This window comes from Aptenodytes patagonicus, chromosome 11 (assembly GCF_965638725.1).
Source record: "Aptenodytes patagonicus chromosome 11, bAptPat1.pri.cur, whole genome shotgun sequence".
Lineage (NCBI taxonomy): Eukaryota > Metazoa > Chordata > Aves > Sphenisciformes > Spheniscidae > Aptenodytes > Aptenodytes patagonicus.
The window spans coordinates 11,214,725-11,235,290 of NC_134959.1; the positions used below are offsets into that span (position 1 = coordinate 11,214,725).

At 35.7% G+C, this 20,566-nt stretch overlaps 1 protein-coding gene across 1 annotated transcript in view; it reads left to right on the plus strand.

Annotated features, from left to right (window-relative positions):
* The window catches only part of LOC143165595 (transcription initiation factor TFIID subunit 4-like), a 149,421-nt gene that overhangs the window by 17,252 nt on the left and 111,603 nt on the right, over nt 1–20,566 (plus strand). Inside the window, exons 3-8 of the mRNA XM_076349137.1 lie at nt 722–859; nt 2,069–2,296; nt 3,191–3,313; nt 5,082–5,171; nt 7,051–7,308; nt 16,962–17,067. Of these exons, the coding sequence (XP_076205252.1) occupies nt 722–859; nt 2,069–2,296; nt 3,191–3,313; nt 5,082–5,171; nt 7,051–7,308; nt 16,962–17,067 (943 nt within the window). The remainder of the gene's footprint in view (nt 1–721; nt 860–2,068; nt 2,297–3,190; nt 3,314–5,081; nt 5,172–7,050; nt 7,309–16,961; nt 17,068–20,566) is intronic.

Genomic DNA, 20,566 nt, shown 5'->3' on the forward strand with positions numbered 1-20,566 from the left:
TTTATATGATGGTAAGAGATTTCAATCTCTCTCTCCCAATTAAAGTAAATTACAAAAACAATTAATATGTTTGCTGCATGAGGCAAATTTACTGAATTGTAGAGTATGCCACTGAGTGAAAGGCTGTAAGCCAGTCATTTTCCTTTGTCTGCACTTAACATTCCAGTTGCTGTCTGGTTACAGAGTGTGCGTTCTATGACAAAGATTCTCAAAATGCTTAGACTTCATTTCTATGCAAGTTAGTTTCTATATAATTTAATCTGAAATTATCTTGAAAATATTTTTCTGTTCTCTGAATTTTCTCTCCATATTAATTTTCTTCAAGAAAAAGCGCTAGAAAAGGCCAGTAAATACCAAAATGACCAATATGTGTTACTGGCAATTACAAACTCAAATATTGATGAGTACTGACATGTAAATACTACAACTGAACTAATACAGCAATGTAACATCAATTTTTTGCAGGTCACATCCTATTTTTTCTAATCTTCTCCACATATCTGTATGAGAAACAGCTTTTAGGAGAAATATTACAAACATATCATTGAACATAAAGCTAATTCTTGCATTATTTGTGAATATATATTTAAGAACATGTTACTGTTTTTGGCTTTTTGCAGCGTTAATAATTATTATTCATGTAATCGCTATTATTAAAAACTCCTGGAGATCAAGTTACTAAGGAGGAAAAAAAATAAAATGGTTATTTTTCCTTTATTAGCAACCAACTTCTGTAGCCACATCTACTGTCCGCCTAGGACTTCCAGTGCAAGCCAAAGTTGTTCAATCAACTGCTACACCTGTCAGTGCTACGTCTGCTGCAACTCTGCCAGGAGGCTCTATTCTTTCACATACCACAGTAAGTAGTAAGAATATAAAAAGCAAAAGATGGGTGAAGAAAAGAATGTTTGTAATTACATTTTTTCGAAAGTGAATTTTAATGTTCATATGTTTGCTTTTATCGCAAACATAATCCCAGAAATTAATAATGAATGTACAGTCAGACTGTGTTATGCAGGTGCTGAGTGATAGCCTAGATCTTATTTTCTGCTGTTTCCTAGATGATAAAAAAAATGGGGGTAGCATAGATTCAGTTTTGAGCTTTTTTTGAAGAAAAAACTTAAACCAGCTGGACTCACGAATACTGTGTCAGTGGTGGACATGCTGTACTACGTTTGTCCCCCGTCAAGAGCTGTGGTGTCTGCTGTGTGCCGCAGGATCCACAGCATCACCTGTGGCATCGCAGTGCAGGTGATTGTGTCAGCTTGTTCTGCATCTGTGCCCAAGACAGAGCAAAGTTCTGCAGTCAGGCTGGACTGGGGGGTCCTGATAGCTTCTGCTCATCATGTTATGCTGCCTGGCTGAGCTCTCTAGCTTCTGCAGTCCCATTTGGTGTGTCTGAGACTTTTTGGCACTTGAAAGGGTGGCATGTAGGGTCAGATAAAGTATGAGAGCTGAACTGGATGGTGTGTGTGTGTGGTGCTCTGTGCAGCCTGATAAGCTTTCCAGCCTTCTAAGGTTGAGGAGCATGCAGCACAGCCTTTGTGTGTGGCCCAGCTAGGTCCAGAACAGCTTTGCTAGGGCTTTGCACTGGTGCAAAAGCACATATGCTGCTGCTGGGTTCAGATTAGGTTGGGAAGCTGTGTTAGTGCATTTGTATCATTTGGATCTGAGCTGTCACTGTAACTGTGGTATAGATAACTGTAAACCTGATGACATGACCACAGATCATTGGGAATTGACTTGTTTATTTTAAGGGCCAAATTTACAGAAAGTTGAGTTATAGAAGTAACGGTGATCTTAAAGGGCTGGATAATAGCAACTCATTTTTTAGTGGTACATTTATTTTTGTAATAAAAAGAACTTTAAAGGAGGACTTTCACTGTTCACTAAAGGGTGACAAAATTAGGGTTATAATAAGTAAGTAAAGTCAATGGTTTTATTTTGCCAGTAAGTGTGTATTTGAAAGGAAACAAGTTTTTCTTGTCAGGCTTTCAAGAACTTGGTGGTTGAGTAAAAGAACTAAAAGAAGATAATTACCTGTTTTTTCAATATAAAATATTGATAGGTATCAGTAGCTACAACGAGTGCTCAAAATTTATTCAAGACAACAGTAGCAACTGGAACATCAGCTTCTCAACAACCTGCAGTAATTACTGGTGGACAAACTCAAGCTTCAGCACAAAACCAGGGTCAGCCTCGGCTGCCGCTTCCACCTCATACAACAGCACAAGTACCAGCACAGCCCCAGGTCATACCAAGCTCTCCTGTACCTGGAACCACAGTTGTATCACAGGTAAGTTTTTTAAAATACTAGATACTTGGTTTTCTTAGTACTTCATGAACTTCTAAGGTCTATTCAGAAGCAGAAAGAACTCTTTCTTCATGCAAGCACACTTCCCGTGACGAAGCAAATACTTTACAAACAAGAAACCCTTCCCCTCATTTCAACTAAATGGGATACAAATTCTGAGAGGGAGGAAGAACACTTGTGGTCAGCTTTCTCCATCCTGCCATGTATGTGTCAGTAGTGAAAGAGCTATTCTGTTTCTCCAGACAGAGCAATCAGGCCTTCAGTCTATGGACTTCATTATTATCGTGTTGCTGGGCCTCAAAACTGTGGTTACACTGAAGTGTAAAATTTCTGTTTCTCGGAGTAACTACAACATATAAAAATAATGGCTTGAAAAAATTAGAGCATCTGTTTTCCTACTGATGAAGAAAAGATTAGATATGATGATGTTTGAAGACTATTTCTAATTTGACATTACTGCTGTAGCTGCATTGTACAAAAACATACTGAATCAATAATTTAACAAATTAAGATAGCTTGGGGAACATTGTACATTGTGTATTGGGCATCTCAAAGGAGAATGCATCTCCAACAAATTGTTGTGTTACTTCTTATTTTTAAGGTTATTTCTATCAAAACAGACTGTAAAATATTAAATATATTTCACTGATTTTTTTTGTTAGTATTCGTGAGGTATGATGTTCAGTTACATAAAGAAGTGAAGAAAATGTCAGGTAACTAGCAGCACTAGTAAAATAGCTGCAGATGTATTTCAAATGTGTCCTGCCTGAATTGGAATAATTTCATCATTTTCCCTCTTTATAGGGATCAGAGCATGCATTGATCCTGATTGGAAAATAGATTGTATCTGCTACTTGTTTTCTTTGACTTTTGCAGGAAATGCAAGAGAATGTGAAAAAATGCAAAAACTTTTTAGCTACCCTTATAAAACTTGCTTCTCATAATTCACCGTCTCCGGAAACGTCCCGTAATGTGAAAGCTCTGGTTCAGGATTTGTTGGTAAATAGTTATCTTTCATTTTGTCAGTTGTCTATTAAGCTTGTTATTTACGTATGCTGAAAACTATTGTTTTGATCCTAACAATTTTTTTGCTGTAATGAAAGTGAAAGGAGTTGGGCTACATCAAAATGCAAATATTCTGTACGTTACATATCTTCAAAAATCTGTTAAAGGTAGGCTTTGTCTTAGTTTCTGAAAGGGGAAATGCAACAAAGTATTTCATATGCATTCATCAGAAACACTATTGTTTTGATGGATAATATTTTGGTCATTTATTTAGAAAAATAGAGTAAAATACAGGATTTTTTCCTTGACGATTCATTGTTTCTTTTCCACCAAACCATGGTCTTTTCTGAAACAGTAAGAAGCTATTAAATGTTTTAACCACAGAGTGAATGTAGATATATGCCTCCACAACATGGTTTAGAGTTTCTAGGACTGAAGGAAAAGTATTTTGCTAAGCTGCTGAGTCCAAGCAGTTCTGCAGACAGATGCCCCTGCATGGAGCCTTAACTGCAAGTGGATTTCAAGAGGCAAAGTTGTGTTTCAGCTAGATGAGTCCTTGGGCCCAGAAAAAGTCTGACTTACTGTAGTCTCCAGTGCAACATATGTTTCAATGAATTGTATAAACGCGTTGCAGACAGATGTTACTGTGGAGCTGGACAAATGGTCAAGCTTCTTAAATTAAATATAGTCTATGAAGAACTTGGATTTAAAAGTAGTTGATATGTTTCTTCGAATTCATTGACAGAGAAACCTTTGTATTTTAGACAAGCCTAAGACTTTTTCCAAGTATGAGCCATTCAACAATTACATTCAGTGGTTCCAGTAAAATCTTGTTTTAACTTTTGAATACTAAGAAAGATTAACTAAGTAAAGGTAACAACTTATAATATTTTAAACAAAGTGAGACACATATATAATAAATATATTTATTAAAAGTTGTTTTGGTTTGTTTGTTTTTGTTCTTGTTCTGTATCAGTCCAGGAAAGCTAATGAATGTTTTTATTACAACCTGAGATTGTAACTAATGATACTTTAGAAGTATTATAAAATACATCTGGGTTATAGAGTTCTCCTGTATTAACTACTAAATAAACTACTGAATATGTATTTCATATATTTGTAAGTGTATATTTTGTGAGTATATACACATATATATACATACACACATTTATATAGGTGAAAATTTTATATATATATACACTTATGTATACTCTATATATGCATATGCTTTACATATATAGTTTTATATATATGTATACACATTCTGCTAAGTTAAATTGAGCTTTCAAAATTGGTTTTGGAATTAAGTAAAGATATTTTCTTATTACAAGGACTGACAAATTTTATAATAGTTTGTAAGGTTACTTCAACAACCTGGTTTTTTATTCATATTTTTAAAAGGAAGTCACTATGTAAATGTTAGCATAGGAATCCCAAAATACCATTGGAATCCCAAAAAAGACTTGAGTGTTTGTGGGATCTCGTTGTGTCTTCAATTGTGCATCCCCAAGGGAACTCCCTGAATTCTGAGTGGCATGTTACGTATATAAATTAGCTCTTGACAGAAGGATTTTATAGATACAGAGGAGTTGAGGGACTTCAGCTTTGAAAGTTCTTCTTGATATGGTTAGCCTATTTAGCTAGAGATATATACATATGGATATATGTATATATACATATATTTTTCCAATATATGGAAAAAAAACCCAACCAAACAACTGAACTTGAGGAGTTGATGCTTTTTTTTTTCTTTCCCCTGAAGGATGCAAAGATTGATCCAGAAGAATTTACAGGCCGCCTTCAATCGGAACTCAAATCATCTCCTCAGCCATATCTTGTACCTTTCCTTAAGGTAAAGTGAATATTGTTCAGATAAATTTATTTCAATGCAAATATCAATACATTAAGTTTTAGAATATGCTTTTTAAATGGAATCAGCTTCACCTGTCTAGAGCAGGACTACTCAATTTTTACTTTGTGCTGCCAATTTCTGCCGAAATCTTCTTGGCTGGAAGTCACGTGCAGGCTCCATCTCTGTCAGGCCAGCCAGGTGCTGCTTACTGCTTTCGTGGCTGGGAGCTGTGGCTGTGTTCTGCAGCTGACTGCTCCCTGACGGGTTGAGAGAATGGTAAGAAATAGCGATTTCCTACGGGAGGGAGACCTTATGTGTTTGGGGCCTTGGTTTAGGTTTAAGAAAAATTTATTTGTCATCCAGAGCTGATCTGGAATTTACTGCTTGAGTAGCCCTGATCTAGAACGTTGTAGTAATTAGATTTATATAAAAAAGCAGTTACTCCCTCATTTGGAAATCATCTATTATGTATTCTGTAGTGATCCTTTACTGTTATAATGCATACACTTTTCTGTGGTAGTAGCTCATTTTTTATGAAGTACAGCATTCACATTTGGAAGAGTTACAAGTTATTTCTATTGAATGCTTCAAGTAATTTAATAAGCTCTTCCCATATTGTTTTTGTAATCTACATTTGAGTCATTGATAACTTTCAGTGCATGTGTAACGGTGATTATGAAAAACTAAACTGGATAATGCTGTTGAAATAATTGATTAGCTGATCCTGCTTGTAATCTGGAACTAATCTATAATAGAAGTTCTAATGTGATACCAAATGGATTTATTGTTGGGTCCTAAGTTAGTATACGTGGGGGTAAATTTATCTTTTAATTGGTTCTTGTACATTAGCTACAATAGCTTCCATATGCAAGATGATGTACAAACATACAAACCGTGTTTAATTATGCCCCAACAAAACCACAACTATAGTTTTAAGTGTTTTTCTTCTAGTCCAAAACTTCTCAGTTTAGGGCAGATTTCCTCTCTTTCTTCTCTCCCTTCAACTTTTCTTCAGAACTCTCTCCCTCTGCTTCTCTTTTTTCAAGTTATCATTAACCCTTATTTGTGTTTTTTCCTGCTCTTACACTGCAGTCACTTCTAACATCGTGATAAGTTTTAACTTGTTTCCCTTCTTTGAAGTCCTTTCTTGGCAACAGGCATTAAGTTTTTAAATAAATATTAGAAGTTTAGAAAGAACTGTAGCTTGGGCTAAACACTTGCACTGTACAGCCGCCTCGGGGGAGCACTTCAAAAGAACACTACTACCACTTAGAAAGTAAAAAGTTTATTCGTGAAGGTACAGTATAGCCTTTTAGAACTATATTTTTTGGTTGAACTGGTCTGAACATGAAGCATACAATAGTACACTTTTCTAGTCCAGTCAGAATATATTAGATCAGTAATAATACAGTAAACAGCTATTGCTGTAGGGCATCAACAGTTAAATCGTCTTGTTCTAGGTACTGGAGGCATGTCAGGAGAAGTAAATTGGTGCAGCTTACTTCTTCTAGTATGCAATGGGAATAGAGTTGTTCCTGTGGTTCTGCCTTTTCTGTTTCCATTTTTTGCCCTTCCAAAGACCTAAGCTACAAGTTCTAGGTAGTCTTGAGGAGGGGAGTGTTAGATTTTACTGCTACTGTGGAATTAGGGCACATCAAAATCTACGGGGTTGCTAAATCTAAATTGAAAGCTTATTAAAAATGTAAACTGAACTTTCCCTCTTACAAAATATGTTCAGTCTTACTTTTTTGATGAATAGGCAGATAATAAAATTGGAAAGAAAGCTGCATTCTTTTAATTATGTTTACAGCAAATCTCAAAATATTTTTTTTGTCAACCTGCTAAATTTGATATTTCATAAACTTTCTTCTCTTTTTAGAAAAGTCTACCTGCATTGAGACAATCTTTACTGAATAGTCAACATTCAGTTTTGCAAGGACAGCCGTCTCAGCAGTCACTTCAACAAACCAAGCTATCACAAGTTATACCTCAATCTGCCTCTGGAAGCATTTCCTCTGTTGTCACAACGCAGACAATAGGAATAAGGCAACCAAACAACATTTGCACAGTCTCTGTATCAAATACAGTGCAGCCTCCTCAGGTTAAGGTGGTACAGTCAAATCAGAGTTCTCAACTGGTAGGTACTGTACTATAGAAGAGAATTGCTTAAGAAACTGAATAGCAGTTGTCAATGTTATTTTTATTGCAGCTTGTTTGGGAAAATACTTTTTTGTTTGTTTGTATCATATTCTGTGATATATAGTAGTACCTCATTTTATGGCATTTCACATGTATGTTCAACCATTAGTTTAGATAACATTATTAACATAGCTTAAATTTAAGAAAGTACGCTCTTGGCCTTTTCGTCTGGAATACAGTGATTGTTATCTGAGCACAGTGGAATTTGAGTTAATTACAAATGTAGAACAGAAAGCTTTTCAAGACTTACAGGCAAAAGTATAATTTTTAATGTGTCATTAGGTATGCTGCTTTGCTTAGATTAGTCTGCATTAAAATTGACTCTTATCTCATTTTAAACTCTTCTACACAGTTATAAAATCTTGTAGAAGAATAGCTGTACTGTACCAGCATGTTTTGTTTAGAAATAGTGCCATACTTTGTTATTTACTGAAATATATCATTGTTGTGCATATTGGAGTATTATGTGCTTAGACTCATTAATTTCAAAGGCACTGTCAATAAGGCAACTATGCAGCCACTTACTGAGTGTGGTGAATTTATCCTGCTCTTACATAGGATCTTGCATGTGTACTTACAGTTGTAATTAAAATATGTTTAGGATTTTTACAAGGCCTTGAGTTTATACAGGCATTATCATCCTTCAGGCAAAGATGTAAGAGTTTCTTTGTCTGTGATTTCTGTGTATGTATGAGTAAACTACTTGACTTAGGTTTCAAAATCAAATTAACAAGTTCCAGAAAGTGTGTAAAGTTGGTAAAAAATTATATTATCAAGATTCAGAAATTTACATGATAATGTAAAACCTTACAGTGATCTATGCTTGAGTTTATAGGCTCTATAAAGCATATAAATAATTTGTACGGTGTGTGGAGAGAGAATATTTCTTTTGCTTTAATTTAAAAGTAGCAGTGCACAATCTGAAAATGTCCGAGCCATCTGAGCCATGTCTTTTGAACCTTACAAATACTTTCTAGCAGTTAAATTACTAACTTTAAAATGAAATTAATATAATTTTACCATCCTTTAGCGAGCATAGTTTTAATGTGTGAGAACATCTTAGGTGCTAAGACTTCTGACTCTGGCTTTTTTAATACACACGAGACATTTGGATAGTTTGCACCTGAACTCAGCTGCTTTCTGTTCAGCCACTTGCATTGTTTCTTTTTCTAAGATGGGTTGTTCCCACCCCTTCTGGACTGTTGTATTAATTAGAAAAGTGTTCCTCAGACTTTTTGTGACTTCTTTTTGATTCATCCATGTTTTATAAGACTGAATTGACGATAGCTTTGGTTCTTCAAGGTGGGGGAGCAGGAACTAGTTGTAATTACAGGCAGTAGGTGTAAAAATTACTCCCTGACCTGGGGAAAGCAAACTTCTGACAGCAGCTGACAGGTTCCTTACAAATATAAATGTTCATGGCCAGTAAGTCTAGCCCTACTTCATGCCACAATCTTAGGACTAACCTACTGCCAAGTAACATAGCTTTTTCCAATGTTTTGCAACCCACTTGAAACACTCCTGAGCCTACTAGGCAGGTTGCACCCCACCTTTTGAGAAACACTGATGTAAAACAAAAGGTGTCAGTAAGTCCACAGGAATTCTTAACTCTTATGATTATAGTTCTTGTGGAATATTTTCTGAATGGGCTAAAGCCAAATTTATGGGAGAGACACCTTCTGTGTCTCTCTCACGTCAGTGCATACTCAAAGCAAGCAATTGTGATGTTAACCTGAGTAGAGATTAACAATGTAAAGAGTTGCTCTGTCATCTTATTCAACATACCTATGCAATATGAGGGAGCTGAAAACTGCTAAAATAATATATTGTGGAGATTGATCTGATGGGCAAAAGAAGTTGTTTTTTCTGTCTGTAAGGAGGTCATAGGTCTAGGACTGAATTTTCATCTTACTGGGTAAATGAAATGACCACTACATTTTCAAAAGGTAGCAAACTGTGCAGAGCAAAACTATGCTTAATACTGTTCCTTTTCTAGAAAATATTTAGGGAGAAGTGAATACATTAAAAATTATAATTTATTGGCTTTATTGCAAAACCGGCTTTCTGTATTTGCTTTCAATTTATCAGTAATTAGTTAATAGAACCAAACATTACGTTAACCAAGCACTTCTTTATGGCCCTCACATTAGTTCTATACAAACAGAAGCAGCATCAGACAGTAAGAGTTACTGCATAAAAAAAAATCATATGTACCACAACAACCATCAACTCAGGTGCCAAGCAGACAACCTAGCAGCATCTCCCTATCACACTAGTAATTGTTCGTCAGTATTGGCTTTTTTGTGGTGACAATGGTCATACTCTTCACACTTGTTAGTGCTCCCCGAAAACGGAGCACAGCAAAGAGCTGCTGGCCATCTTGCCTGGGACTTGTCCGGAAGAGGAAGATTACAGCTGGCTTGCCTGAGGGTGGCCAGCACTGATGGAGGAAACTGGCTGAGCTCCAGATTTTCCAAGCCTGAAGCTCACTGGAGAGAGTTCCAGCTGGCTTTGCAAACTGTCCAGCTGCAGAGGGCAAGCCTGTTTTGGAATATAGATCCTTTCATGCCAGCCAGTTTACAGTAGTCTAGTTTCTCTTACAATGTGGAGAATCCTTTAGGTGTGCCTTTCTTTTGACTTTTCTGTTTTACAAAGGGGTCAGATGTGGTGATAGTTCTTCCATTTATATTGAGGTATCTTGCAACATGGGAATTCTGTGTACGCTGTTCAGCTTGCAATGTAGATTGCACAAAGGAGACTTCAGCATTAAAATGTATAGTGTTAGTGGAGATGAAAGAGGAGACTATTTTATTCATTTGTTTTGTAAAGTATTGGAATCATGTTCCCAAACTATGAAAAAGCTACGGTCTGAAGAGCTAGATAGTGCTGTTAGTACTGGTAACTACTTCTAGCTAGGGAAAAGGGGAATAATCTTAGGCTAATATTTTATTGATGAGACACTAATGAGATAAGCCAGCAATCAATTTTTTTAATTGTTCTAAGCGCAATGTTCAAAGTTTGTCTAAGTTGTCATTCTTAGGGGGCAGGAGCTTTATATAGCCTTATATATGCAGACATTACCTGTCTTGTTCTGGGTGTTGCAGCAGATAAAATTTCTATGAATAAGAGAGACGTTCTTTATTAAATGTGTTGAAGTTGTAAGTAGGTTGATGAGTAATGGAGATTGAATAGCACTTTATATATTGTGTTGACACTGCATTGTAAGGAGAAAGTACTCCTGGAGGTTGAAGCCAATTATTAAATTTAAATGATAAAGAAACAGTAAGAAATTCAAAGTGATCCATCTTAATTAAAACAAATTTAATTATATGCAGAGCAATATAAAGATTTGTGCAGGTCTAGGATTAGGAAAGATGTATAGAAATACATCCGGACCCTTGTTGCTGCAGTAAATTGTGCACAGTGTCCAGAGGGGAGATTTCGCCATCTTCTAAGTTACATTAGAATAGTATTTGCTAAAAGATTTACTAACACTTTTCCAGGGCTCCCAAAAGGTGAGATGGAGTAATAAGAAGACACAACAGCAGAATAAGCATTATGTTATATGGGGATGTCCTGCTTTGCTTTTTCATTCTCAACTGAAGCTTTTTCTGGCATCAGTTTTCTGTTGTTGAATGATCGTAATTTGTGCACATTTTAGTGACTCACAGGAAATAATTTTCTTTTCTGTGTGCAAGGCAGCTTAGAAATGGAAGAGTAAAAGATGGCTATTTGGATAAAAGGAGGGGTTTCTATTAATGAACTACTAAAGATGTGGTCGCTGACTTGGAATTTGGTGTACAATAAAATTTAAATAAAAATGGTTGTTGAGCAGTAGACGTCTGGGATCCATTAACAGGAACAAAGCCTATACTTGACAAATTGTATGCCTATTTGAAATACAGGCTAGTAGTTTTCAGAATTGTTATCGTGGGCTTTACTTTCAGAATTTTGTGGGCTGTACCTTAATATAAGGAGGATATTGGCAATGAATGCTGTTTGGAAACTAGTAACAAAAGATGGCAATTAAAGGACAAACTTGCAAGCAAAGACTAAAAGAAAAGCTTAAAAGAATTAAACACACGTAACGTGGTCAAACGTTGACTAAAGCGGAGCATGAAAACATTTACAAATATTTTAAGGGTTTAAACAAAGTATATAGATGAATTATTTAGAGCGGTCTAAGAGAGTATAAATATGAATAATGGGATATAATTAAGCAAAGTAGCGTTTAAGCAAAATATAAGGCAAAATATCCTTACAGTAAGACAGTTTATTAGATGGTAGATGAGGCTTCCAAAGGCAGTGATGAAAAAGCCATCATTGAAAAAATTCAAAATTAGACCAGGTGAAATACTGTAGGAAGAATTGTATAATAAATTGGGGAGCAGGTGGGACAAGTGATCCAGTGGCTTTTGGTTTTATTTTTCTTCATTGCTGCTTTGAAAAGATATACCTAATGGAACAATATTGTTGTCATATTAACATTAAAAATTATGTGCTGAGCTTTAAAAAAGCCCGTTTTTTTTTTTTTTTTATTTGGGAGGAAAAATAATTGCTTATGCAAATTTTGAGGCACTGTTGAAAAATTGTAACTGTTACTATTACCGTGTGGTAAACAATGGTAAATATGAATTCTAGGCCCATAAAAGCATGAACATTGTACGTTAATGCTGCCAGATTACATGATAGCTGAGGTTTGATATGACATTTATCTTCAGGATTGAGTAGACTGATAAATCACAAGTGGCATAGCCACAAGTGAGTTAGCAAGCGTTTACTCATGAGTGAAGATAAATGTCATATCAGACCATAGCCATTCTGAATTTTGTACATTTACAAGTGGCTTGTTTCTTCCTTCCACAATACTTTTTTTAACTTAATTGAGAGAAAAAATGCTTGGTAAGGGATATATTTTCCAAATTTATTTTCCATTCTTTGCAGAAGCTTCTATTTCCTATGCTTTTGTTTTTATTGCTGTATTTGATATGCTTAAGCTTTTGGATCAGATGCTTTTGTTGCAAAGTGTGATTTATGTAAATAGAGTCAGGCTGATTTTGCAGCCCTTGTCAAGTAAGGGGAAGCATATTGTTGGGACCCCATGCATCTGCATTGGTAAAGGAGCATCTAGATTGTTGAGACTTGCAAAATCCTTGTCCTCAAAGACTTTAGCAGTGAGTTCTAATCTAATTGTCCTAAAGGAGTTTTCCTTTCAATGGTTTGTAGCTAGTAGCTTTCATTTTTACTTAGTATCTCCTGTTTAGGTAAGAGAAAGAGAACAGAAGTTATCAGTCTTTCTGCTTTTATACATTTTATGTGCTTTGGCTGAATTCTTTCTCAGTCTGTATTTGTTGGTCATTTGTGTTGTTAATTATTGGTCTGTGTTCACATCTGTAATCTTTGTCCTGCAATAACATATACAGTAGAAGATTCACACCTGTCGTGGTATGGTCATCACCTTTTGGCTTGAGATAAGGACCAGAGAGCACTATTACTTTATTCTCATATAGTTATTGAATCTAAGCTTTTTGAAGAAGGGCCTTAAGAAAAATGAGTATTTCAGCTGTCACCACTTTGTTATTCTGGTTATCAGTAGTGTGGCTGGTAAATGTCCTTTTTTCATCTTCATAAAGTCTGCTTGTTTTGTGGAAGCACCTTTGTACAAACATCCCTTTTTACAGATGTGAAAATGAAGTGAACTTTAGAAATGGACAGAGTAGTAGTCTGAAGCATTCGGGAAGTGAGAGAAGGAACTTGTCTGGGGGAGCAGACAGATGGTGAATCAAAGTGAGCGTGACTAGTGGAGTGGAAAGATGATGGTTAAGGGGAGAAGCGGGAAGATGAAATAAAAAAGGGAGAATACTTTCTGTTGTGAGAAATGTGTCTTATTTTGCAGAAAAATGTTATTTTATAGAAAAAATTTAGGTAACTTTTCACATGTTACACTTGGAGAAGCAATGCCATGACTTTCTGCTTCAGTGTGTTCCTTGAAGAGCTCCAAAGCGCAGCAGCCTTAAAAGATGATTCTTCAACTTTTGACTGATAGATTGAAGAGGAATAAGCTGGTATATGACAGTACTTGCTGTCTCGGCACTGTCTTGATCATAATTTTGTTTAGTAATTTTGTTATTTTCCAAACTCATTATCAAATCCAGGCAATGGCTAAATCACATTAAATCCTTTTTATTTTCTGTGCCTTTGTTGTTACTGCTCTGCTGTTGTGCTTGCTGTTTTCAGTGGTGGAAATAATGAAAATGGCTTCCCTTCTTTTTAGTGGAGATGGAATGATGAATAGTTTCTGTAAACTTTGAAGACTTTTATATTCTGTCTTGTTACCTTTTCTGTCTCAGCACTTTTATAAGATCATTGATGTTATGATTATGGATGTAGCGGTAAAAGGTTGGAAAGGACTTCTGCAGGTGTCTAGTCCAACCTCCTGCTTACAGGTTAGCACGTTGCCCAGGGCCTTGACCAGTCATGTTTTGAGTATCTTCAAGATGAGATTACACAGCCTCTCTGGGCAAGCTGTTCCAGTGCTTGCCCACTCTCTTGGTAAATTTCTTTTTTCCTTATATTAAACTGAAATTTCCCATATTCCAACTTGTGCCCATTGTGTCACATCCTTCTGCTCTGCACCTCTGAGAGAGTCTGAGAGAGTCTTCTCTTCATCTTCGCATTAGGTGTTTGCAGGCAGCAATAAGATCTCCCCTTTTCTGAAGGCTGATGTAATGTCCCTGATAACCTCAGTATACTAAAACATCCACTTCTGTATCTTCTGTATCAGTCTGGGTTAGTAAATTGGTGCTTACGAACTGATCATTTGGGATTCAGCATCGATTCAGCATCTGAATAGATAACATTAGATGGGGTAGACTCATTGTGTGTATTTTTAGGCTGTGAGAAATATGAAATAATTTGGTTAAGTTAATCATCTCCCAGACTAGCTTGCTAGCACCTTGTTCATTGTCTACACTTTTCAGGCAAAGTTAAGGACATAATAGTAATGTTTATGCTGTTGGGAAAATAGGCAAGAGTATTAGAACAGTTTGAATTATTTTAATTGATGAAGGGTGGTTTAGACTGTTTATAAATTTTAATGCAAGGTCAATGACCTCTGATTCATCAGTTTTTAATATGTCCCCTGTTTGCCTGCAAAGAAGTTCACACATTCTGTTTCAGAAACAAATTGCTAACGTTCATTCCTCAGTCACTTCCAGATCTGAAGGTTACATTTGTGTTGAAACGTGTCTTAAAACTGTATAGACACTGGAATTTAAGTTAGTGTAAAATGTTGCTCTGAGTTCAGGTGCAGTTGTTCCTTTTTGAGAGTACGTGCTTGTTGCTGACTGCTTTCTATATGGAATTTAAGATGATTTTGATCTGTGCCCCTTGGAAAAGTTTATTTCTCAATCATTTTCCACACTTCCAGCACTTTTACATACATTGAAGTCCTAATACAGTACTTGTTAAAGGACGTTTTTTGAATGTGTTTGATAGTAAAGAAAACATTGCCATTACTTATGTCATCTTAAATGGTTAAATACTGTCCTATCTTTAATGGTGTTAGTGGCTCATTTTTTAGGGCATTTACATGAAAATATTGATCAGGTGAAACAGAACTTGATTCTGAACTGTAGAAGTTGCTTGCTTCACAAAGAAAAAAATCTAATCGCAGATGATTACTGTAATACCAGATAGTAATTCTATCCACAGGTCACACACATGTCCTTTTTGGCCTGGCTTCTGGCCAGTTAAGGTATGGCTGCTTGTCTTCACTATTCTCTGAAAACTCATCCAATAAATTATTGTAAAAGTGGCAACATTCTCCTTCTTTTTCATACCAACGTAGTCTTTTTTTTTTCCTGTGGGCTATTCTGTCTCCTTACTTATTAAAATACACTTGTACATGTTTCCTGTGCATCAAAATGCAGTCAAATTCAACTTTTCCCCTCATTTTCACTTATCAGCTCTATTTCTTTCCTGTTTTTAAGCATGGTAGCTACTTTATTCTTTCCCCTCTGAGTGTCACTATTTACTTACTGCCTGTCTTGACCAAGTAAATGTACATCCATTTGCTCTGTTTCTGTGCTTAGTACAAATGCTGCATTTTCCTTCAGTGTCCATAGTTGAAGCTGAATCCTTAATCTTTTTTTCCCTTTTCTCTTTCTGCAAGGTAGCTATTGCTAATACTTCTGCATCCACAGGTTAATTATGACTTTTCACCTTTTAATATTTTAGGATGTACAGAATGCAATTTCGTAATTTCAAAATGGCCCTATTTATTTTTTCTCCAGACTGCATTACAGGTCTTGTTCCCTCATTACTCTTTTCTTGTTTATAGTTTTCACCTCTCTTTCTTCCGATTTGGGAGCCCTGCTGATGGAACAATTTCCTGTTTGTTCCGTAGCCTCTTCATTCTCTACTTTTATGTCTCATTTGAAAATACTGTTTCTCCTTTCCTTTTCTCCATAGCATACTTTGAAGTCAGAGATTTGGCCATTCATTATTCAGCTAAATAATACGGTTTTAGATGCACTTTGTAAGAATAATGCTGACTGGTGCTGAATAAAGGTGCAGTGGTTCCTGTTTGCTTCATGTCATGGTGTGTAGCATGGCGTATTGTCTCCTAGGAGGGAATACTGCGTTTTGTGGGTGTGAGACTGAGACGTGCAATTCAGAAACAGCAGACACATTATGCAATGGGAGTAACATAGTTGTGACTGTGAAGGGCACATGACTTCTGAAGTTGTCATGCCTGAGTTGTGGTTGTAATCTTATTCGCAGCTATTTGCCCGTGTTTTGTTTTCAAGATTATTTACAGATTTTTTTTCCAGCTCTGCAGCATCCACATGTCTTTTTGAATCTTCTTTTCATTACATCTGTACCTGCCTTGTCCCTGATTTCATGAACGTACATTTTGCTGTCGCTTAGACATGACCCTTGCAGGTTTTTTCTTTTTTCTTTTGATTTGTTTATGGGTCAAATTCTAAGTTTTTAACCCAGTTTCAGTTTTGGGTAAGGACTTCAGAACTTGGCTTAGTAGTAAGTGAAACCTTGAGAATATCCAATTAACATTTAAAAGATGAATAGTATGATCACCACAAAACATTGTTTTCTTTCTTGTGTATATCTGACTTTGGAACCCATAATATTTTAGAATTTACTTTTAGTATATATTTTCTTTAAAAAGCGTAGATATAGAGTGAAAGGCCTAATGCTTGTAGGTGGATACCACTAAAATTATTGCAGCATTTTCTTCTACAAAAATGCTTTTCTTCCTAGTAAAATTTCTGAAGACAAAAGTCTAAACTTTAATATTAACCTTACTACTTTGAAATATATTTTTGATGAAGGTTGTGACATGACATTTGTGTCGAATATTATTTGATTTTTTTAAATGCATAATGGCAAAATAGGTATATACACACACACACAACCGCATGCATTACATGAATATGACTTTTGTCACTAGCTGGTTGTGCTTTTAGAGATCCACATGCTTATATTAGTAATTACAGGTATTAGTATATTTACGTTGTGTGTGTTTGTGTATAAAGAGTATAATATAAGTATACTTTTTTTTAATAATAGCAGATTATCCAGTCAACATCTGCTCAAACTGTGAAACGAAACCCTGCTTGCCAGACTACCCAGATTAGGATGCCAGTGGTAATAACTCAGACCATTAGACCACAAGGTATGGGTTTAAATGTTTTAGTGAGATTGTTACCTTTGTGTGAATTTCATTGTAATTACAAACTAGTAGCATGGGAAAAACTTACACTGTTGACATTGGCAGGCTTGACATTTATTTTTTACTTCATACTGGCTGAGGAATGCATGTTTTCACTATGCAGTTTCAAGGTATTTCAGACCAACACAGTGAAATGTTTTCAAACAACCTTAGGACTAAACTCTCAGTGCTTAGCTCCTTACTCAGCAGTTTTTCATGGAAAGTTCTGAAAGAAGTCAGGAACTTGACTCTTACTGTCCTAAGCTCTAACTCTGGGCCAAGAGAGAAATTACTTATTTTTTTCCTGAAGCCTAGAGGATGCTTCAATTTAATCATCCTACTTTTAACTCTTACTCCTGAAGCGGAACATGATAGTCACTGTCTCTGCAGCTACAGAGGTCAAGGTAGGAGTCCTAGAGAAATTTCTCAACCCACGTGCTTTTTTTTTTTTCTTCTCCCCTGCCAGTACGTGTACTCTTTGGTGAGGTCAGAGACTGACTGCAGCACCCTGACATGCCATGATTAACCAGAGGAGCAAGAGGTGTAGTTTGTACACAACTTTGTCATCTGTCTGTGCACAGGTGGATTAATGTCTGGCTGATACATCTCACTTTTTAAGAGGGTTCTTGAAGCCTTCTTACGTTCTAATAAATATCCATTTGTTTCTTTCCACCACTAGACCTGTTACGCTCGGTTTTTATTTTTCCTGATTATGTGTGAGAGTATCTTTTTGGATGTGGGCATTTAGATGATCAAGGGTTTGTAATGGAATACAGAGCTTGTCATCTTTAGGTATTGAATCAGAAATCAAACTAGTTTAAATGCACATAAAAGCTATTGCTGCCTATTTGACTTTATTGCTTGATCTTTTCTGTTCTCCTTGGGAAAAGAAAGCATAAAAAACCCCAATGATCACAGTTAATAGCAGTTGATGTTCTACTTGCCCTGTTCCCTTCAGAAAATCCAAAGGTTGAATGGACATGGAGGCCAAGCTGTCACTGTAATCCTGTAGGCCATTCTTCCAAGTTAGGAAGAAACGCATGTACTTGTCATGAAAGATGTATATTTGATAGCACTGATACTCATGTCCTGAGTTTATTAACAGGGAAGGTATTTGGCATCTTATAGCATGAGCTTTCACTTCTGACTAATGTGTCTGAGAGTGAAGGCTGATTTCATTTCTTTGCTTGTTCAGTCTCTAAATTGTGAATGTCAACAGTGTGCCATGAATTTGCATGATACTGGCATCTGTCTTTTAAACAGTGGATTCAGAATACAAATTTATTCATGATAGCCATTGATCAGCCAATGAAATGCAACTTAACTGGCAGTTTGGCTTAAGGAAGACAATGGCTCATAAAGGCCAATTCATGCAAAGCCCCGCTTTCAGGTGAGCTTATCCCTATTTACAAGCTTGTTTAAGCCTGCCACTATATTGTTTTAATTACACAGACAAAGCAAACAGAATAGAAATTTAGAAAACATCCCATTGTAAAACTGCTCATCCTGCAGCCCACGTCTAGGGAAAAGTCCGCCTGTGTGCTTGCAGCTCTAAGAAATGCCTCTATGGCATACTGTCAGATACCCGTTTATTTTGATCTTGATATATTGTTAAAACTTTCTACTGTAAACACCAGTATAATGATATTTTATACTGGCCTAGGTATTCCTGTAGAAGGAGTTAAGATACTGGAATAAGATGTGGTCTATATAGAAAATTACAGTAGTATAATTTTGTGGAGTGTGACTTTTTAATGATAGTTACACCAGAACTGAGCTGACTTCCACAGAATGGTGCATTTTCCTTCTCAGATAGGAGTAAATCTCCTAGTGTAATGTGTCTTTACAGTCATATTAATGCACCCATGTGAACAGACTGTAATGCTTTTTTTAAACAGTAGTATAGATAAAGTTGGCAGGCTTTAAGGGCTTTTATATTAATAAAATTACTTCCACACCAGGAGAAATAACACTATAGTTATTGCACGAAAAATTCACGCTCCTTTATCAAAGTACTTATTAGTATAATAATTAGGTGAATTGCATCTTATGGATGGGGGAATTGAGCCAAAGAGTAAAATAATTTTTTATATATATAAATTAAAAAAATAATTTATTATTATATTTAAAATGCTAGAGTATTCATTGCAGCTATTTAACCTGTGCAGAAATACAACTAGGAATTTATAAGCTCCTAAATTTGGGCTTATTTCTCTAGATCATGCTACTTAAAATTTTAAATGAGGACCCAGTGGTGAAAGACTCTGTATGTCATTACCAATCCCATGAAATATCTAGGCCCACAGGTGATATTATTTTTCAAAATATGCCCTGCCTCATAATATAAATTGACGTTTTAGCCATATTTTGTGTCTAACTGCTTAATCATGCACTGTTGTGACTTAAATCAGAAAACTTGTATGTCATCCCAAAACTTAAATTTACTTTGCCAGATCCATTTAAGTAGAATTACATATACATGGGGTGAAAGAAAGTGAGACTTAATTTTTCCATATCCAGTGTAGACATACTGTTTTCCTGAGACCAAGAAGTTAACTACTCTGTTGCTGTACCTTTTTGGTTTGTGTTTTTGGGTTGTTGTTTTTTTTTTTTTAATCAAAAGTTATCATCTGTAGAAAACAAATCATTGATACTAGTTCTAAAGGAATATGATATTAATTCTGGAGGAGTGCCACTGTTACCTTAATTTCGCCATTGCAATAATTTTCAAGGTTAACATACTTTTAATCTCCTAGATGTTAATTGTAGAAAGCAGTGATCCGCTAATTTTTGTTACTGTATTATTTCTTTCCTTCCAGTTCACTTAGTAGAAAACCTTTCAATTAGTTCATCTGAAATAGATAAATGAACTGTCTGGTCCATGAACTAATGCTATCTGTGACATCTCATGGACCTTAAATATTCTGATGACAAAATATTTTTGTTCCCCAGGCTTGGAGCCTGAAGTCCTAAATCTTGTTTTATATTTGCTGATGTTGAGAGTCCACACAACAGTTTATTTATACAGACTGAAGAACTGAACGAACACCGTCAAATTAGTTTCGCTTTAAGATCATATGTTGAAGTTGATGAAGACTTCAAAATAAAAAAAGTAATGCTGGCCTCATTCAAAGCTAACACTTTTGTTTTAGCAAAGAAGTATTCTTAAAAGGATTTGTTGGGGTAGTTGTGTTTCAGGTTTTTATAATTCATGAAAGAAAAATAATGTAATTCTACTAGGGTTCATACCATGCCATTTATATGCAATTGAGTCGTAGATGTGCAGGAATAACTTTCGCATACTTCTCAAAGTCTCAAACACTATATTTATGTAACGCTCAATAAAATTGAGTGATATACAAGAAAAAGGTGAGCTCTTTTAAGTCAAGTAGACATACAAATTAAGTATTTTCACATGCCAAAACACAGGTGGTATTAAAGGAAACACAAAATATAACCCAAG